We start from the raw sequence: 19,292 nt of genomic DNA, 5'->3' as shown, positions 1-19,292 counted from the left end.
AATAGATGTGAATAAGTCAGTCACAATATTAGAAGGACAAAAATGGGTTGCAAAACAGCTTGCATGTGCACAGCAACTTTTAGCAGGCTAAAACAATTTAAACATTATGCTCTATATGAGACTTGCCTATTAGACATAGAAAGCTGATCTGTCAGAACTGTGGCTGATATCGACTTTGTAGTTGCCTAAATGAACTCTAGAAGGCAGACCAAAAGCCTTAAATATTTTTTCTGATTCTAGTGCTACAACAACTGAGTATTAAGTCTTTAATGTTAGAAGAAAAATTCCACTTGAGTGTGAACAATTTATAGTATAAACTCTTTTACAACAAACTTTTAGCAAAAGATGAAAATGATTAACCTCCTTGCTGCAAAGGGAAGTATTATTTTTCAGATAAACAGATGTGTTGAGATATTTGATGTTGAGCCAGCAGTCAGGAATGCTTTCTGCACTGCACACAAAAACTCTCAGTGAAAGCGTCAGTATCACCTTTTTTTCTCTTACTGGACTTGATTTACGTGTATCTCTGATTGGCTGGTGTAGGTTCAAGATGGAGACACTGCTCCCTGCTGATTGGCTGGGAGCAGAAGGGGGCAGGCAATGTGTGTAAATAAATGAGCAGTGTAGCCTCACAGGCAGACTCACATGCCAACCACTTCCCTCTTCATCATTGCTATCAAAACACCTTCCAGGCTAAGGATCCACAGCCAGAGAGGAGAAGAATAGAGGGGTGAAAAAAGGCAAATTCTTCCTGTTACACGAAGAAGCACATCAAGATGTCTATTGAAGTGAAAGAGAAGACAGAGGTGCGTCTGGTGTTTTTGGGAGCAGGTGGAGTGGGAAAGACAGCCCTTATCCAACGTTTCCTCAAAGATACCTTTGAGCCAAAGCATCGGCGTACAGTGGAGGAGCTCCACAGGAAAGAATATGAAGTGGGGGGTGTCAAAGTCACTATCAACATCATGGACACCAGTGGCAGCTACTCCTTCCCTGCCATGCGCAGGCTCTCCATCCAGAACAGTGATGCCTTCGCTCTGGTCTACGCTGTGGATGACCCTGACTCTCTGGAGGCAGTCAAGAGTCTGCGGGATGAGATCCTAGAGATCAAAGAGGACAAGTACACACCAATTGTGGTGATAGGGAACAAGATTGACCGTAACAATGAGCGACAGGTGTCCAGCGAGGACGTGGAGTCCACTGTGGAGTTGGACTGGAACCACAGCTTCTTGGAGTCTTCAGCCAAAGACAACATCAATGTCCTGGAAGCTTTCAGGGAGCTGCTCCAGCAGGCCAATCTTCCTAGTCGGCTCAGTCCAGCACTGTGCCGGAGGCGGGAAACCTTCCCCAAAGACAGCAACAAACGACCTCCTATGAACAAAACCAACAGCTGCCTCCTCTCATAGCGATATTGAGATGCACAAAGGACTAAGAGAGACTGAGGGGCAGAAAACTGTTGTAAATAGATTGAAAGTTCCTCGTTGGCAAGGGTCAGATTTGGACAGAAGCAAAACAAGAAATGCTGTTATACATCTTAAGCTTCATGTGAGACACTGAGTCAGTAAAATATTTGTCCATCAGTCTTGTAAGCACTGCAGTTAGCCCCATAGAGTCACTGACAGCACAGAGATGCTGCAGCGAGGACCGACATGTGATGATATAAACAAATACGACCTTAAAGACAGTGTGGAATGTGGCTGAGCTCGAAAATACTTACTGTGAATGTTAAAAATGGAAGATATGGTGACAGTGCAGAGCTCATTTTACATACAAATATATGATAATGTTTGATTTGGGGCCTTTATGTTACTGCTGTTAAAAAAAAGTGCAATAACTGTGAAACCATATAAATGCAAAAGTGTTTTTGTGTCTGCATATGTCAGTTTTATGAATCAAGTGAACAACTAAGGACAAATTTAAACTTTTTTTCTTGTTAATGCTTGTGCAACCTGTTCTACAACTCTTAGACGATTGTTTGCAAAACCGCTAACATTTAAATACACAGAGCACATTCACTACTGGTTCTCTCTACTTTGATGTTTATTTATGTGAGTTTGTCTTAAAGAATAGCTGACAGAAGTGCATTGCAAATCTGAACATAAAGGGTTTTCTTTTTGTTTTTCTTTTCTTATTAATGTGGTATTTTCTATTTATTGTGACACCACAAAGAGCCACAAAGGCATGTTCGATGTATTTATTCAGTGCTTATATCAAGTTAAATAAAAGATTTGAATTTAATCCTGTCTATCCCGACTATTTTATTTTGTTTACTGCTGTGACTTTGTTATTTGACAGAGCCGCAGAGCAGACAAACAGGAACGGTATGAAAGTTATTGTATAACTAGGGGAAGTTATCACAGTCATAAGTGAAAAGTTACTAATCTAAAAAAAGAAAAAAATTAAAGTCTAACACCTGAAAACAGGCGACCATTAAATAAATAAAACAACTTTGTTTTGTATGTCCTTAAAAAGATTCACACTGCACAGACCTCCTATACTGTTTCTCTTATAATAAGAATTAAAATCAATTCAACATCAATCCATCAATTTTCTTCTGCTGACCTGATTCAGGGTCTGGGTCTCTTTATTCCAACCAAACTGGTGGGGTGAGACTGTCTAGTCTGTTGGCCCAGTTATCATAGGGCTAATGGTGCAGAGACAGCCACTCCCACTCACATTCACACCTACAGAAACTTTGACCTAACATGCAAATTTTTGTACTGTAGGAGGAAAGCCCAGGTGTCCAGTCACTACTTCCTGTTGCACCCTTCAATGCATTTGTGGCGAAACTTAACGGCATATTAATTCTACTCCAAATTGTATAATGCAGACAAACTATACCTCCCTTCTAGAGAATGGGGCTGGTCTAACCAGATCTGTTTGTTTGTTTTTTAAGACGGAAATGTGAAAAAACTGCTGAATCACCCAGCTGATATGTCTTACAGTTTGTTCCTAGGTCCCTAGAAAAGTTATGTTGGTACTGGGTGGATTAAATCAACTAATAGGATCGCTAGGTTTGTCTTTCACACAATCTCAACAGCATAAGCTCAGTTTTGTGCTGCATTGCCCTCTGGTGGTGCGCTTGGTGATGTGTGCATTGTTTGATGACTTCACTTTATTAGGTACACATTGTGAGTACTGGTTTGTACCCCCTTTTGCCTTGGGAACAGCCTTAATTCTTCGTGGCGCAGATTCAACAAGGTGCTGGAAACATTCCTCTGAGACATGACAGCATCACATAGTTGCTGCAGGTTTCCCATAGGTGATCTATTGGATTGAGCTCTGGTGACTGTGGAGGTCATTTGAATACAGGGAACTTATCGTCATGTGCAAGAAACCAGTTTGAGATCATGATAGTTTTATAACAAGGTCTGTTTTCCTGTTGGAAGCATCTGTCAGAAGATGGGCACACAGTGGTCACAGGAAGGCCGTGGCGTTTCAACTATGCCGAAATATGGCAAGAAACCTTTACACCACCATGAACTGTGCCAAATCTAGCCTTATTTCATAACTGACAGGATGGCATTAGTGTGGTCTTCTGCTCCTGTAGTCCATCTGCTTCAAAGTTTGACATGTTGCAGTCAGTAATGCCCTTATGCACACCTTTGTTGTAATCAGTAGTTCTTTTAGTTACTGTTCCCTTCCTATCAGCTCGAGGCAGTCTGGCCATTTTCCTCTGACATGTGGCATTAAGGTATTTTGCACCCAGAGAACTGCCGCTTGCTGGATATTTGATGGTTCTTGGACCATTCTCTGTAAAATCAAGAGATGCTGCACAGGAAAATCTCAGACCAGCCCGTTGAACATAAAAAACAATTCTTAACCCTGTTCAAACTTCAGCAGGTCATCTTGAATTAATGCCACGTCACTGTCTGATTAGATATTTGTGTTAATGAGCAGTTGAACAGAGAGACCACTGAGTATGTCTCCAAAACCTCCTAAAGTGCAAAATAAAATCTAGTTACTAGTTTTATTATCTGAAGTAAAATTAGTTACTGAGATTAAATCTGGATCCGTAATGTCTCACATGTTTTGTTTAGCTGGATTTTGTGTCTGCTTGTGTGTATACTGAAACATGCAACAAATGTTAATAAAGAGGTTTTCATTCCAACCAAACTGGTGGGGTGAGACTAAAATCTGATCTACTGCTTCAAGAAATTCACATGATGATTTGACTAAAGAGCTTACTCCAGATGGTTCTCTATCTAATTCTCCACTCTTAACAATGGCAGCAATGACAGGACAAAGTTGCCTGATAAAGCATGATGCTATTTAATGTTCACTTTTCATGTTCTCTAAAAGCACTTCATACACATTGTTAGCATTTCCTGACTGTTAAAAGGCAACACAGGCTTAGAGAAAGAGACAAAAAGGTGCACTTCCTTTTTCCAAAAATGCTCAGATAAGGTACATTGTTTCCTCAGAATGAGACAAGGAAGTGATCTGTAATTATCACATCTTTAGTTCCTCTTAGTGCCTTGTTTAAACTCACAGCTGCCTTCAGCTGCTCCACTGAGATTCACAAACCCGTCTTTCTCAGCACATGGACGAAGACCCGGGAGGGGGGACCCCTGCCTTTTAAAACTCAGGTGCGATTTAAACCTCTTTACTTAGGTTGCTGGCAGAGCACAGGGCTCAGCTGTAGACAAGGGTTAAGGAAATGCAAACTACTCAGATAAGATTACTGCTACTATAGCAACAAGTAGAAAAGTCTGATTTGTGAGTATGACCTCTGAAATTCCTAAACTGCCTGGCAAAGTGTTTGTCTCTGCTCCTAGACTTGGTCCAAGCTCCTCAGTGCTGTTTACATACCTGAGAAGTTTTGAACAAGTATAGGATCTCTGACTTCCACATCAGGTGTTTTTAAGGAAGTGGTAAGACCTAATGGCAACTGCATACTGGATCTTTATGCTAACATTTGAGTCACAGTGCATGTTAAAAGTAAATGAAAGCCTTATTAAGCTGTATTCAATTTTACATTTGTCTCTGCAAGATCTTTTTAGCAGGATTCATTAAATATCCAAACAGAATACATATAAAAACCCAGAAAAGCAAAGAGAAATCTGGTTCTTTGTAGCCAAAAACTACAAATGGAACAAAATGTTAGCTTTTCCTTGCTGAAATAGAACATTTGGACGCAAATGTATCTGCAATCTTTAAATCTCTCTGATTCTGACAGATCAGTTTCTTTTAATATGTATTAGTTAAATTCAAAACTAAGGCCCACAAACCAAACCTGGTACTTCTTAAACTTTAATCCAGTCCCCATATCCTGTTTTTCCAATAAATTTTGTTAAGCACCACAACTCACAACCTATAAAACTAATCAGACATTTGCACCTCCACAGCATCAGTAAACTAGCTGCTATGGTACAAAAAGGAAATTCTGTGACTATTTTGGTTTTCAGAGAATCCAGTTTGATTTCTGAATCCACGTCCTTCTTTGGAAACAGTCCTGGACCACAAAGGCTTCAGAGAGGTTCTGAAGTGAAAGTGATGGAGCTGTAAATGGTAATGGCTATGCCATATAGTACAGTCTACATAAGGTTCATAGTCAGGCAGTATGTCAAGAACACAGCTAAAGATTGATTTTCTTTTTTATTAGAACTTAGGTTTAATGGATGCCCCATTGTGTTAACTGATGTCAAATTCAGGCTTGTGACTTTATAAGCTATATGGTAGCCTTCAAGCAGAAATGTAATATGGATGCAATTATTTAGCTTGAGTGTTATAACATGTGTTATAAAGCTAATAAGCTTCTTTTTTTTTTTCAATCGATGCAGCACAAATTAGATGTGATTTTCATGACATGGTGCAGCCTTTAGAGAAACAGAACAGACTCAACTAATCTAGAATGTATAGATAGATAGTAGTTTAAGGTGCACGTTTTGGAAAGTGAGTTATTCAAACAACAATTTTTTTTTTCACAAAAGTGGCAGATGCCGTGGATTTAATTAATTTTTTTAATCATATGGTAAATAATAAAGAACAATAATAAAATTCCTTATTTGGTAGAGATGAGGCAGAACCAGAGGCAATGCTTTTTTTAATTTCACAAACAGTGACAAACACAGTACAGTCTGACAGAAGGGTGGGGTTGGGATGGGGGCGGGGGGGGGGGGGGGGGGGGGGGGGTCAGGGAAACAGTAAATACAGAAAATTTCTGAAACACGCTGTGGACAGAAATTTGAGCTGACATGGCAATGGCATTTTTACCCAACTCTGTGCACAAGAGTGCCCAACCTTATCAAATAGCATCCAGCATCTATAGCAAACCTAAATGATAAGATAAAACGAGCAAAGGTGTACAGTACTGCTGTATGGAAGACATTCTCGAAGTATTAGGGTGTGCGCACACAACAGTAAAACACCTTCATAAGCACAAGAGCAAATAATTGTGCATTGGCTTCTACAGTATATTTCCCTGAGCAAAAGGCTCAAACAGCATAGAAAATAAAGTCATTTTCACTCAAGCTTCACTCTGAAGTTTTCTCAGAGGCCATAGTCACTTGGAGACTAACATCAGAACTGTGCTGCTGTGTTGCAAATCATCTTAAAAATTAGAAGGCAAAACAAATGCACAAACAGGGGACACCTTACAAAGATGTCAGTATGTTGCAAAACTGTCTATCCAAGTCAAGGCTTCAATATAGGCTATCTAAAGTAGGTAGCACAAATTATCTGTACTTTTAATTACAGATAGAGAACAATATTCACCTTCATCAAAGGCATTCAACCAAACCATAGCAGCTTCCTACATCAGTTGGCAATAGTGTGGTGCACACCTCCCTTTAGCTATGTCATATGTAGTGCATTGTCGCAATCAGGTAATAGTTAACGGCATTTCAGTCGATTAATAAAGCGAGAATATGATAAAGGCTCATTTCGCCCACAGCAGCTTGCAGCGGTGGTATGAAGCCATTCGCTCTTAACTTCCTGCTGAGAGTGCAATACAACGAAAGTGAGTGACATTTTAACCTGTGGTGACGACACTCAAAAACATTTTTATTTCCCCAAATATTTCCACAGAAGATGCAAAGAAAAGCTGCATAAAAATTATCATTTGAGAACTACAGTTTGTATACTTGTTCTTACTCATTAGATGAAACATGCCTCGTTCAGTGCAAAGAAATCAGTGCCTGAGCAGCCCTGATCACAAGACCTGGCAAGGTGTTGGTTAGTAAAGCAACAAATTCTTGCCAGCTCTTCTCCTTTGCAGATTAAGCTCAGTCACTAGATAGGAGGTACTGTTAGAGTATGACAAAATAATACCAATACAAAGCATCTTGCCTTAAAAAACTGAAACAGGTCTTGTTTTTTATAATATCCACGACACGCCCGAAAACGTATCAGTTTTTAACAAGTGAAATATATTTTAATAACTTCTGGTAAGAAGATAAATAACTTTGGGCAATTTATAGAATCTCTTCAAATGAATTACATTGTTTTTTTTGTTTTTTTACATGTATAACACAGGAAATTATGACTTGCTCTCTATCACTGACAACCTCTGATGCCACTCTAGTCATCCACAGTGATGTTGCGGAACAAGTAAGCCATGGACTCGCCATTGTGGATCCTGCGGATAGCCTCAGCTAATATCATGCTGACATCCACAGTTTTGATCTTTGGACACTGCAGCTTCTGTACTTCATGGGGAACTGTGTTGGTCACCACAACCTGAGGACCCACAGTAAACACAGACATTTTATACTATGAATATTTTTTTTTGTAATATTAGTTTGACATATAATTAACAGGGCTGCTTTAAAATGACTTGAAACGCAAGCAAGCAAGTCATTAGAGGGTTGGTGATTCCAGTCTGCACACCAAAGCATTAATGGGAAAGATACTGAAGCCTGAGATGCATTCACTGGAGTGCAACTGTATGAATATTAAATATAAAGTATGAATGAGTGCATGAGGCATGTATGTATTAAGGGCTTAGGGTAGAAAAGCACCAACTACCAGTCCTTTTACCAGTATGTGGATCAAGATTAAAGAGACTAATAGATCAATTAATAATTAATAGATCTCAGATCTCACTTGTTTGTTTTTAATAAGTCATAAATGTAGAGTAAACTGCAACTATTGTTTTCTAGATAGTTCAGAGGAAGTGAAAATTAAAACTTCTATTCAGCAGATCATGAAACTCCTTACACAGTACAGGGGAAAAATGCCCACTACGAGGAAGCATCTCGTTTTACACTCTGTTTACAATGAACAAATGATAGCCCGTGAAAAAAAAAGACTTTTTACCACTTCTCCTTTAGCTTGTGTGACAGTTTCGTTCAAATACATGAATAACCAGTTCTCACGTGGGTGGGGGGATCAGTCCTCACCTCATCAATGGTTGATTCCTCTATGAGACGTGGCGCATCAGCAGAAAGTAAACCATGTGTGGCCATAATATAAATTTTATAGGCTCCTCTCTCTTTCAAGATCTCGGCAGCAGCAACAAAGTCTCCTACATCATCTATGATGTCATCCTGTCAGAAAAAAAAATACAATCTGTAGTTAAAACTGCATCTCCCTTTTTCTTTGTGTTTTTTTTCCCTATGATTATTGGTGATATACTTGCGGCACTGCTCACAAGCAGTGTAATGATATACAAAATATACAAAAACACTGTCAACAAGAAAAGATTAGGAAGTGTCAAAACTCTCACATTGCTCATTGTTCAGAAAGATAACTGGATCATATTTACCATTAGAATTAACTTCCTGCTTTTTGACACAAAGAACAAATATTGTTCGAACAAAAAAAAAAAAAAAAAAAATGGAAGTTAAAACTGTTCCCGTTTTAAAAACAAAAAATGGATAGCGTCTGTACCTTAAGCGCTGGGTACCAAATGATTCAGGAGAAAGACCGAAAGATCCATTACACCCCTACTAATCACACTCAAAGACTGATTTTGATCATCTTGTTGGATATTTTACTTGATTCTAGGGCTGTTCGATATAACGATATATATCGGATGACGATATAAAAACATCTATCGTTTCATTTTATGCTATCGTTTGTTTGGTGGTGTCGCAAAACAAACTGTTTACGGCAATATTTTTTCATCGTTTTGATGGTCACTGTAGTGGCTATATTAATTTCTTAAAGTTCTCTCCTTCTCTTATATTTAATATAACACACTATGAATGGACAAGCGACTGTATTTTAGGCATTGTCCTTAGCAACAACGACGGTAAAACCATCGCGTGTCCGCTTATTTTCCACATAAACCTTTCACAATAAAGCTCAAGATCCTGTTGAGACTTTTCAAAATAAACCGAATCACGTGAAAGAGTATGCAGTGTTTACGGATAAGAAGCAAAAAAGAGTCGCCAGGTGCTAAAAAAAAATAAACCTTAGACTCAAACGTTAGAACAGGCTTTTCCCCGCAGCACGCTGTGTAATAAATGCTCACAAATAAAATGGCGGCCGTTACAACTTATGTCTAAAAATGTATAATTTCATGCATCGGTTAAAACACTCGACTCCAGGTACACGACGCCCAGCTGGAAACACTTCACGCAAGTCGAGCTGCCCGAGATTCACAGAATTTACAGAAAATGTTACATTTTCGTGATTTATATCGTTATCGGGACGATACATGTCTTATATCGGGATATGAGATTTTGGTCATATCGCACAGCCCTACTTGATTCTATTATTATTAGAAGATTTTTTTTTTTAAATGTCAGTTTTCCCATTTTTTTGGCTTGGATTAGATCTTTTCACATCCTTTAAAACAGAATTTGATAACTTACAACGAATAAGGAAAAATAAAAACAAAAATATGTAGCAGAAGATGAAGAGCATACGTAACCAAGTAAAGTAAGGACAGTGCAAAACCAGAATTGCAAAAACACTTGGTGCAGTATGCACTGGATAAATAGACACACTTAAAGGAAGTGACTGGCAGACAGTAAGCATATCACACTTCAAAAAAAAACTAGCCAATCATTTTAAAGAAAGCTGTAGTGTTGCATTGGTAGATTTTATCAAGGAAGAGGGCTGAATCATCAGCTAAAGTTAGCCACGAAAACTAATGGAAATGATAACTAAGGAAGGAGCAGCAGAAATGACCTACCACAATGATGGCAATCCTTCCTCCCACATCTCCAACCACAGTAATGGGAGGTTTCTCTTTGGCCATCATTACTGGAAATGAAAAGAGCAGTTTGCCCATGAGAGCACTTCCAGGAAGTTATGTGTACAGTTTCTCACGTAATCAAAAATAAATCTCAGTAGATTGGGTAAAATGGGTTGAGAAAATTGTTTTGCGATTTAAGCTCATTTTCACTCCAAATCATTGTTTTTTCCATTGCATGATGTGAATGATTCGTAGAAATGCTGCATTCAATTTAGATTTCAAATGCACTTGATTACACTTTCCCTCCATTCTACCCCTCCTACCCCTAAAAGATTAAACTCAAATGGCAAACATAGTACAAAGCATGCCATGCAAAGATCAAATGACCAAAGGGTTTTCTGCCCAGGATACCCAATCAGAAGACAATGTATACAACCGCCTTGACACACATGTTGTCAGGTTGCCAGGCTGTGGCAGGCATGTGGCAGCACTCTGCATATGAATCAAATAAGCACCACACAGTCTTATTTCACATGGGTCAACAGTGGCAAGCACCGATGAGGGTTTCTTCATACACACTTGCCAGTGTTCTGGGATCAGTCTTCAGTGGAACATCAGTGCTGCCAGTAACTACTTTTACATGCACGCCATAATTTTCCACCCTTTAAAAAACATACAGTGACTTGGATATAATTTATTTCTATTAAGAAAAGCTCTGATTATCATCAACACTGTCACTGCATTAGTGCTGACGTCCACTATAACACTTCTGGTCTCACATGATATCATATCACATATCGCTATGTGTTAATAAAACATGAAAGTGCTTCATCTTGTGGCAGATCTTATCATGTCTCTAATTCTCAACTGATGCATTAAAAATTATCCTCAGATAAGGATTGATGCAGTGTACTTAAAGTGGAGAACCATCAGTAACACTCTGACATGTAACCCAAATCAAAAACAGCTGTTTTCTGATTACAGGTATGCATGTAAACGCAGTCATTCAGAGGGTTTTGAGGAAACAATCAACTGATAAACAATCAGCCAGCCAAGCCGATTGTGCAGGAAAAGTATAAAGCAGCAGAGAAAGGAGGAGGCATGCCTTGCAGAACATTTTGCTGAATACCGTGAGTCCCACAGCATCAGAAAACCTGGGAGTGTCACATTCAGTCTTTTATTGCTATCAACCAAAAACAGCAAGAGCCATGTTGTTAGCGGTACACACACTTAAAATACATTGTCTCGACAGTTTGTTGATGTGCTACAACATCGTCCTGAAAAATGTCTGCTCAGAGGTTTCTGAAATTAATTTCAGATGTCTAAAACGTATCGATACTTTGAGTTATCTGTAGAAAATGTTAAATCAACAGGTTGGCATGCCCAACCTGTCCAAATGGCCTAACAGAGTTAAAGCTTTGCATCACATTAAATATGCCACCCGTCAGATCAGCCAGTAACCCATATACAGGAAGTCTGGACCAGTTCTTCATGTAAAGGGTCTGTGGCTCTGAGCCTATGGGTATTACATAGTCTTGGAAATGATTTGAGTGAAAGGAGATGGGGTACATCCTGGCTTTTGCTTTGCCCCTGCTAAACTGCTTCAATAAAATATCCTGAATTCAGAAGTCTAAATTTCAGACATTCCTGTTTTAACTCTACGTAATCTTGTGAATAAGCAATAAATCTTTTAATATTTCTTACATGTTACCCTCAGGCCTTAAAATTAACAGATCCCTCGGACCTACAGTGGCTTGCAAAAGTATTCGGCCCCCTTGAATTTTTCCACATTTTGTCACATTACAGCCACAAATATGAATCAATTTTATTGGAATTCCACATGAAAGACCAATACAAAGTGGTGTACACGTGAGAAGTGGAACGAAAATCATACATGATTCCAAACATTTTTTACAAACAAATAACTGCAAAGTGGGGTGTGCGTAATTATTCAGCCCCCTGATTCACTACTTTGTAGAATCACCTTTTGCTACAATTACAGCTGCCAGTCTTTTAGGGTATGTCTCTACCAGCTTTGCACATCTAGAGACTGAAATCCTTGCCCATTCTTCTTTGCAAAACAGCTCCAGCTCAGTCAGATTAGATGGACAGCGTTTGTGAACAGCAGTTTTCAGATCTTGCCACAGATTCTCGATTGGATTTAGATCTGGACTTTCACTGGGCCATCCTAACACATGGATATGTTTTGTTTTAAACACTCCATTGTTGCCCTGGCTTTATGTTTAGGGTCGTTGTCCTGCTGGAAGGTGAACCTCCGCCCCAGTCTCAAGTCTTTTGCAGACTCCAAGAGGTTTTCTTCCAAGATTGCCCTGTATTTGGCTCCATCCATCTTCCCATCAACTCTGACCAGCTTCCCTGTCCCTGCTGAAGAGAAGCACCCCCAGAGCATGATGCTGCTACCACCATATTTGACAGTGGGGGTGGTGTGTTCAGAGTGATGTGCAGTGTTAGTTTTCCGCCACACATAGCGTTTTGCATTTTGGCCAAAAAGTTCCATTTTGGTCTCATCTGACCAGAGCACCTTCTTCCACATGTTTGCTGTGTCCCCCACATGGCTTGTGGCAAACTGCAAACGGGACTTCTTATGGTTTTCTGTTAACAATGGCTTTCTTCTTGCCACTCTTCCATAAAGGCCAACTTTGGTGCAGTGCACGACTAATAGTTGTCCTATGGACAGATTCCCCCACCTGAGCTGTAGATCTCTGCAGCTCGTCCGGAGTCACCATGGGCCTCTTGACTGCATTTCTGATCAGCGCTCTCCTTGTTCGGCCTGTGAGTTTAGGTGGACGGTCTTGTCTTGGTAGGTTTACAGTTGTGCCATACTCCTTCCATTTCTGAATGATCGCTTGAACAGTGCTCCGTGGGATGTTCAAGGCTTGGGAAATCGTTTAGTAGCCTAAGCCTGCTTTAAATTTCTCAATAACTTTATCCCTGACCTGTCTGGTGTCTAAATCCAATCGAGAATCTGTGGCAAGATCTGAAAACTGCTGTTCACAAACGCTGTCCATCTAATCTGACTGAGCTGGAGCTGTTTTGCAAAGAAGAATGGGCAAGAATTTCAGTTGCTAGATGTGCAAAGCTTGTAGAGACATACCCTAAAAGACTGGCAGCTGTAATTGCAGCAAAAGGTGGTTCTACAAAGTATTGACTCAGGGGGCTGAATAATTATGCACACCCCACTTTTCAGTTATTTGTTTGTAAAAAATGTTTGGAATCATGTATGATTTTCGTTCCACTTCTCACGTGTACACCACTTTGTTTTGGTCTTTCACGTGGAATTCCAATAAAATTGATTCATGTTTGTGGCTGTAATGTGACAAAATGTGGAAAAGTTCAAGGGGGCCGAATACTTTTGCAAGCCACTGTATATTGTTTTCCTGGCCACCAACGTACAACCTAGCAAAATTACCAAGAGCAAGCATCACAAGAGGAGAGCTGCCATTAACCAGTGTGGCTGACAAATGGTACTTAACCTACAAGGCTACTCAGCCAAGTAGGATAGACACTGGGAGGACCACCAGCTCAAGAACCAAGGTCTGCATTATCTGTTGGGAGCATTGCTTGGAATCAAAAACACGGTCCCTTTAAAAGAAAAGCTGGTCCAGACCTGTAGGAGTAACTGACCGATCCAACACTATTCAATAATAAAATAGGTTATCTGATCCAGCATATTAAAACTGCTACGATTATGCTAAATGCTATAATTCACTAACCGTCCCATTCACAACATCTTTTGTTCCTGTCGCTGGATGTTAGATTTCAAATGCATGCATTACTGTTTCATGACATGCAGTTATGACCAAATGTTAATCAGGTTTTTAAGGGCGGGTTTTTTATGGGTGCAAAATGTGTTGATTGGCAAGATGAGTCCAGATGTCCAACTACAAAATAAAAACAGAAAGAATGTTTGGTATGGTTCTGGTTTGATTTATGGATTTGGAGTTTAAAAAAAATAAAATAAAGTAAAATAAAAATCAGAACACAACAAAAAAAAAAAGAGGGTTTTGACCATCTTGTAGAACTAGCTGTCTGGAGTCAAAGAAATGTGGCATAATGCAAACAGTATATTTAAACTGAAACTGGTCTTTTAATTCGTTTGAACACTAATCATCCACTTTGTTTTTACCGACCTGAATCCAGACTGTATTTTCACAAGATGCAACACAAACCCTTTGTCTACACATGCAAATTGAGGAACCATTTGAAGAGGAATCATTTCATAGTCAGATGTAAATTAATTTTACGGTCGTACTTGGAAGTTCTATGCCAGGGAACGGAGCTTGTTGTTTGCCTGCTATTGTCAACAAATAAACACCACGTTAAACACAAATGCACAAATATTTGACACGACACAACACATGACGCCAGGACTTGAAAAATCCTCTGCTCGGCCTGACGGGAATTTAAAAAGCGACACAACAAATCAGACTGATTCTAATAAGAAAAAATTAAGGATGAAGCCATTTGTGAGTTGCAGTTCCAAAAGAGGATTTTTTAAGTCAAGGTTAAAAGCACAACGCTGTTGGTTTTTTGTTGTTTTTTTAAAACAAAATAATCAACTAAATATTGGACACAAATTTGGAGTCATTTGCCAACGACACACTCATTTGACATTACTTCAGATTCAGAGTTAGCACTATAAAAGCTTCACCCAGTCACATGTATTCGCACCAAAAAAAAGAAAAAAAAAAAAGTAAAAATAACGTGGCAAGAAACAAGCAGAAGACTACGCTTTTATGATTACATTGTAGTTTACACTTTGTAAGTTAGGAACTGCAGCTTGCCGATGATGCAGCATGAGTCAAAGTAGCTCATCTGTAGAAACAAAATCATGCACTAACAAAAAATAAATAAAAAACAAAAATCAGTTACTTGCAGTATGGCTGATGGTATGAGTGAGAAACGGCAGAATCGTCAGCTCAAAACAGGTTAGCATGAGTAAGAGCTGTATTTTGTCTGTTTTCCCAGAGAAGACATTTTAACCTGCTACAGTAGCTAAAACACAGGTTAAAAACTACCATGACTGCACCCCACTGACGTTGATGCTGTTGTGCATGTTAGCTAATTGTCATAGCTTCCTGTGACGCTTAAGCCATCATTAATAAACTCATCATTTCACCTGTGCTTTTTCTGCTTCTAAATGTCTGCTGTGAAAAGGTCTGTTAAATTATAAATACAATGAAGTGCTAACATTAAAAATTCAGATCAGTGAAGAGTTAAACTAGGAGAAAATTCTGAAAGAAACAAATAGTGCAAATCATCAGTGCTGGTAATATCTATGGAGCACTTAAACTACAAGAAAAATTATAAAAATTAAACATAAATGCTTTTCATATGGGTTTTCTTACAAGGCAGCTCCAGGCCTGTGTGTCCTGTTGTGTTGCGTACACATGGTGGGGAGTGTCTTCCATCAGCCATGTCAGACTCTGAACACTGAGCCTCGCCGTGGATGACAGCCAGACCGAGACGCAGTCTTTCTGCATAGGACTGAGCCCTATAAAATAGTAATAATAATAATTAACTATTAGTCAATAACAACATTATTATTATTACCAGTAACAACAACAAAACCAATAATAATAACAATGATAATAATAACAAAAATTATAACAACAGAAAAATGCAGTGGTGAAAGTTACATGTACACATATATATATATATACACACATATGCACATTAGTTATACATATGTATCTAAATATGCATGCATAGAATAGGACAGAAATTATTTTTGCAATATATATCTGATGTAAAGATTATCAGAAATTATCAGTGGTGTATTGCATCACTTACCTTTTAGCTGCAGCAGGGGACTTTGCCACAATGATGGCATTTCTGTAATCAGGGATCTGGCAATAAAGAGTGAAAACAGTCTTATTAAACTTATTGATGGAGTTCTGGATGGAGTGATCCACAGGTCACTAGAATACACACAGCAGAGATCTGACAGGGATCATTACCTCTTCTTGAATGTACTGAATCAAAAAAGGGGAGGCACGCAAGTTGTCCACGGGAAAGCTGAAGAAGCCCTGGATCTCCTTCTGATGCAAGTCCATGGTGATGATGTGTGTTAATCCTTCAGAGTAAAAGACATGAAATAATCAAACTCAAATAAAGATTCTTTGAACAAATCACAGATTGAGGTTTTCTTTTTTGCTATCTTCATTTGTTTATCTTATAATTTGTGAATCTGCAAACATTCCCACTCAGTCCTTATTTAAATGAAAGTAGCTATATTGTGGTGGGGCTTGTTTATTTGTTTTGTTTATTTGTTTGTTTGTTTGTTTGTTTAGTCTTTGCTTTACTGTTACCTTATATGTTGTTTGTTTAATTTAAGGCTAAAAGAAAATTAAATCAATGAGAGGTAAAATTTGAGGGGGTAGGGACTAATAAGTGTATACTTCTGCCTACTCCTTTTCAAACAAAAGAATGGAATTATATTTTGTAATGATTGTGAATGCACATGTTTGAAATAAAAATGAACTGAACTGAACTATCTTTACCTGCTTTGGCTAACATGGAAGCTAACAACTTGCACACTATTGAGCCTCTTTTTCTCATCTTGCACTGCTTGCTGTAGGGGAAGTAAGGAATAACTCCAATGATGTTCTTTGCACAAGAGGTCTTGAGGGCATAAGCCATGACTAGCAGCTCCATGATGGCTGTGTTCACATCCCTGATTGTAAAAAATAAAAAGATTAGATGACTGTTTGGTGATAATCTAATAGCCTTTTTAAATGTTTGGCACATCCTACTATACTCACCGTGGTATGGTCTGGATAATGAAGATGGTCTGTCCACGAACAGATTCTTTTACATCCACTCTAGTCTCTGAAAAGAGAAAATACTTTGCCAATACTTTTTAATACACATTTGTTGTTTATTTGAGCAACAAAACACGGGATGTTGTACATTTACGTCTCATGACCTAAAAACTGATGAAATCTTGTAACTCTATTACATGAACAATGTGCTATTTTTGATGGATTCCATTAATTTCTGCAACAGTCGTGTCGTATTAATATCCATGCCCTACTCTACAGCGATCCTGTGCCAACAACTTTTAATGTGACTATCACGAAAGCTCTGCTTTCCCTAATGAAACAGACAGTGGTACAGATACTGATAATCTGAGCTAAAATGTCATAGATCAATTTCTTCAATGACCATTCATACTACACCAAAACTAGTAAATACATCAATAACATAAAAGTTCCTGTTTTTCCACTATCTACCATAGAAATGTGGTTTAATGGGACTACTGCAGGAATAAAATAGGAAGTTTTCTGTTAATTAGCAAAGGCTTTCTATTCTATAACGACAGGACAGCCTGTTCGTGAATAACCAGAACTCTTCCTGCAATTTTACACATTATATTCTAACAATTTAACTACAAACAGTCGTGCTGACAGATTTCTTTCTCTACAACAGCAGCATTTCTTTATCTTATAGAAAAATGAACCATATTATTGAAACTGCATGTATTGTTCTTATATTAAGATATGTCAGGTATTATATAAGTTTAATTAAACTTCTTTACACTGACAGTAAGCAGTTTTGCTTGTTCAGATTTAAGGTCAAAATGGGCTGTAGTGTCCCATGATAAAAAATGAGTTTGGCATCCCTGATCTAGAGGATACTTCTATTTATATAGCACCAAATCACAACAACAGTTGCCTTGGGGTGTTTTATATTGTAAGGTAAAGACCCTACAATAATACAAAGGAAAGTCCAACAATCAGATGAGCCCCTAGGAGCAAGCACTTGGCGACAGTGATCGTTGGGAGTGAGGTATTAAAATAAGAGGGAAAAAGTCATGGACAAGCTGTTTATAAAGTCTACTTCTGGTAAGAAATCAGCTTATCAAGCAGAACAAATTGAAATACCAAGTCTGAACTGAACTTACACCTGCCCCTGACAAATTGCACTTACATTATACATTTAATAAAAATGAAAAATTCAAATACCAATCTGAAACTGACCATTTCGAAACAACAAACAGTCATAAAAATATCAACTACAGTAACTTTAGCACACAATCTCTAACTACCCTCACCTACCTACTTGTGTATCAGATCACAAGCCTACATATCAGATAAAACCTGACCAGAAACATTTGGGATAAAATTGCATATAAGGCCATTACACCCTGCTCACCTCTGTTAGACTCCTGGAAGACCACAGACTTCCCCAGCTCCACACCCAGACGCCTGTGAAACATGAACACAACATGGCAACCTAATGGTCATCTGCCAACTGCAGACTTTCAACACACAATATCAGGCTTTCACCGCACGACTAATTCATTCATCCACGCATTACAGACCACACTCGCTATGCATGGTAAAGTGTCAGCAGTGAAGTTTTTCCACAATTATCACCGACCAACAACCCCAAAGAAGCACTATTAGTGGCATTAAATATTAACTAGCAGTCAGTCTTAAGACTAACGGTTCAAAGCATTACTTACTCTGTTATTTTCTTGGCTAATTCTGTGCATGCTGCAGAGGAGTTTGCAGAAAATACTCGATAAGCACTTTTAGCGACATTCATTCTGGTGTTTAACTGGACAGGCACTGTCAACAGCTCAACCTTATTCCTTCTAACCGCTTAGTTTCTTGTCCTTTTTTCTCTGACGTAGTCGTTAGCTTGCTCGCTAGCTGGCTCAAATTAGCCTGCTAGGGTAGCTGATGTACCCAGAATGACCGTCAGAGTGCGGCACAAAGTTAGCTAAAACATAGCTGTAAAATAAGCATTGCTTAATTTGGTTTGTCAAATTATTATCGCAGTTTTCGCCGGAAGACTACTGACACCTGCCTCTCTCTCAGGTAGCAATGTAGCCTACAATGTTAACTACGGAATCCCCGTCGGGTCAGTCTTAACCGCGGATCAAAAACACAAGTTCAGTTGTACTGAATGTCACACGGCGGTTTTCTTTAGAGATACTAATAATCTGGTAATAATTTGGTTAACCAAGAGATTACATTAATTAAGCTATAGTTTAATAACACACTGAAAATATTCTGTTAAAAAAGTAATTTATTCAGAGCCAAAATATAGTTGAGCAAAATGTGAATATAGTCAAGTGACTAGATGAACTCGTCATTTCATATTATTGCATATTGTCTATGTAAGATTAGATTTTTCAGGGGTTTTTTTAATAAACACTTAACTGTTTTGGGAGGCC

General features: G+C 38.6%; 2 protein-coding genes across 3 annotated transcripts; one reads left to right on the top strand and one right to left on the bottom strand.

Moving 5' to 3' along the window:
- The first annotated feature begins 661 nt into the window (after window positions 1–661).
- rasd4 (rasd family member 4) lies at window positions 662–2,164 on the top strand. The gene has a single exon (XM_063471537.1). It carries the CDS (start codon window positions 777–779, stop codon window positions 1,401–1,403), a length of 627 nt encoding a protein of 208 aa, XP_063327607.1. The 5' UTR covers window positions 662–776; the 3' UTR covers window positions 1,404–2,164.
- Window positions 2,165–6,027: 3,863 nt separating this feature from the next.
- On the bottom strand, window positions 6,028–18,960 carry LOC134626050 (phosphoribosyl pyrophosphate synthase-associated protein 1). 2 transcript variants are annotated; one of them, XM_063471535.1, is made up of 11 exons: window positions 18,576–18,960; window positions 18,263–18,315; window positions 16,870–16,936; window positions 16,609–16,781; window positions 16,066–16,181; window positions 15,899–15,954; window positions 15,454–15,599; window positions 14,358–14,399; window positions 10,082–10,152; window positions 8,340–8,486; window positions 6,028–7,677 (listed from the first exon to the last, which is right to left on the bottom strand). In XM_063471535.1, exons 1-11 carry the CDS (start codon window positions 18,656–18,658, stop codon window positions 7,519–7,521), a joined length of 1,113 nt encoding a protein of 370 aa, XP_063327605.1. In that variant the 5' UTR covers window positions 18,659–18,960; the 3' UTR covers window positions 6,028–7,518. The 2 variants fall into 2 exon arrangements, with proteins under 2 accessions (XP_063327605.1, XP_063327606.1); XM_063471536.1 differs by lacking the exon at window positions 14,358–14,399.
- Between the last annotated feature and the right edge of the window lie 332 nt (window positions 18,961–19,292).

This window comes from Pelmatolapia mariae, linkage group LG4 (assembly GCF_036321145.2).
Source record: "Pelmatolapia mariae isolate MD_Pm_ZW linkage group LG4, Pm_UMD_F_2, whole genome shotgun sequence".
Lineage (NCBI taxonomy): Eukaryota > Metazoa > Chordata > Actinopteri > Cichliformes > Cichlidae > Pelmatolapia > Pelmatolapia mariae.
Note: the sequence above shows the minus strand (reverse complement) of the source record. Positions and strands in the feature narration are given on the sequence as shown.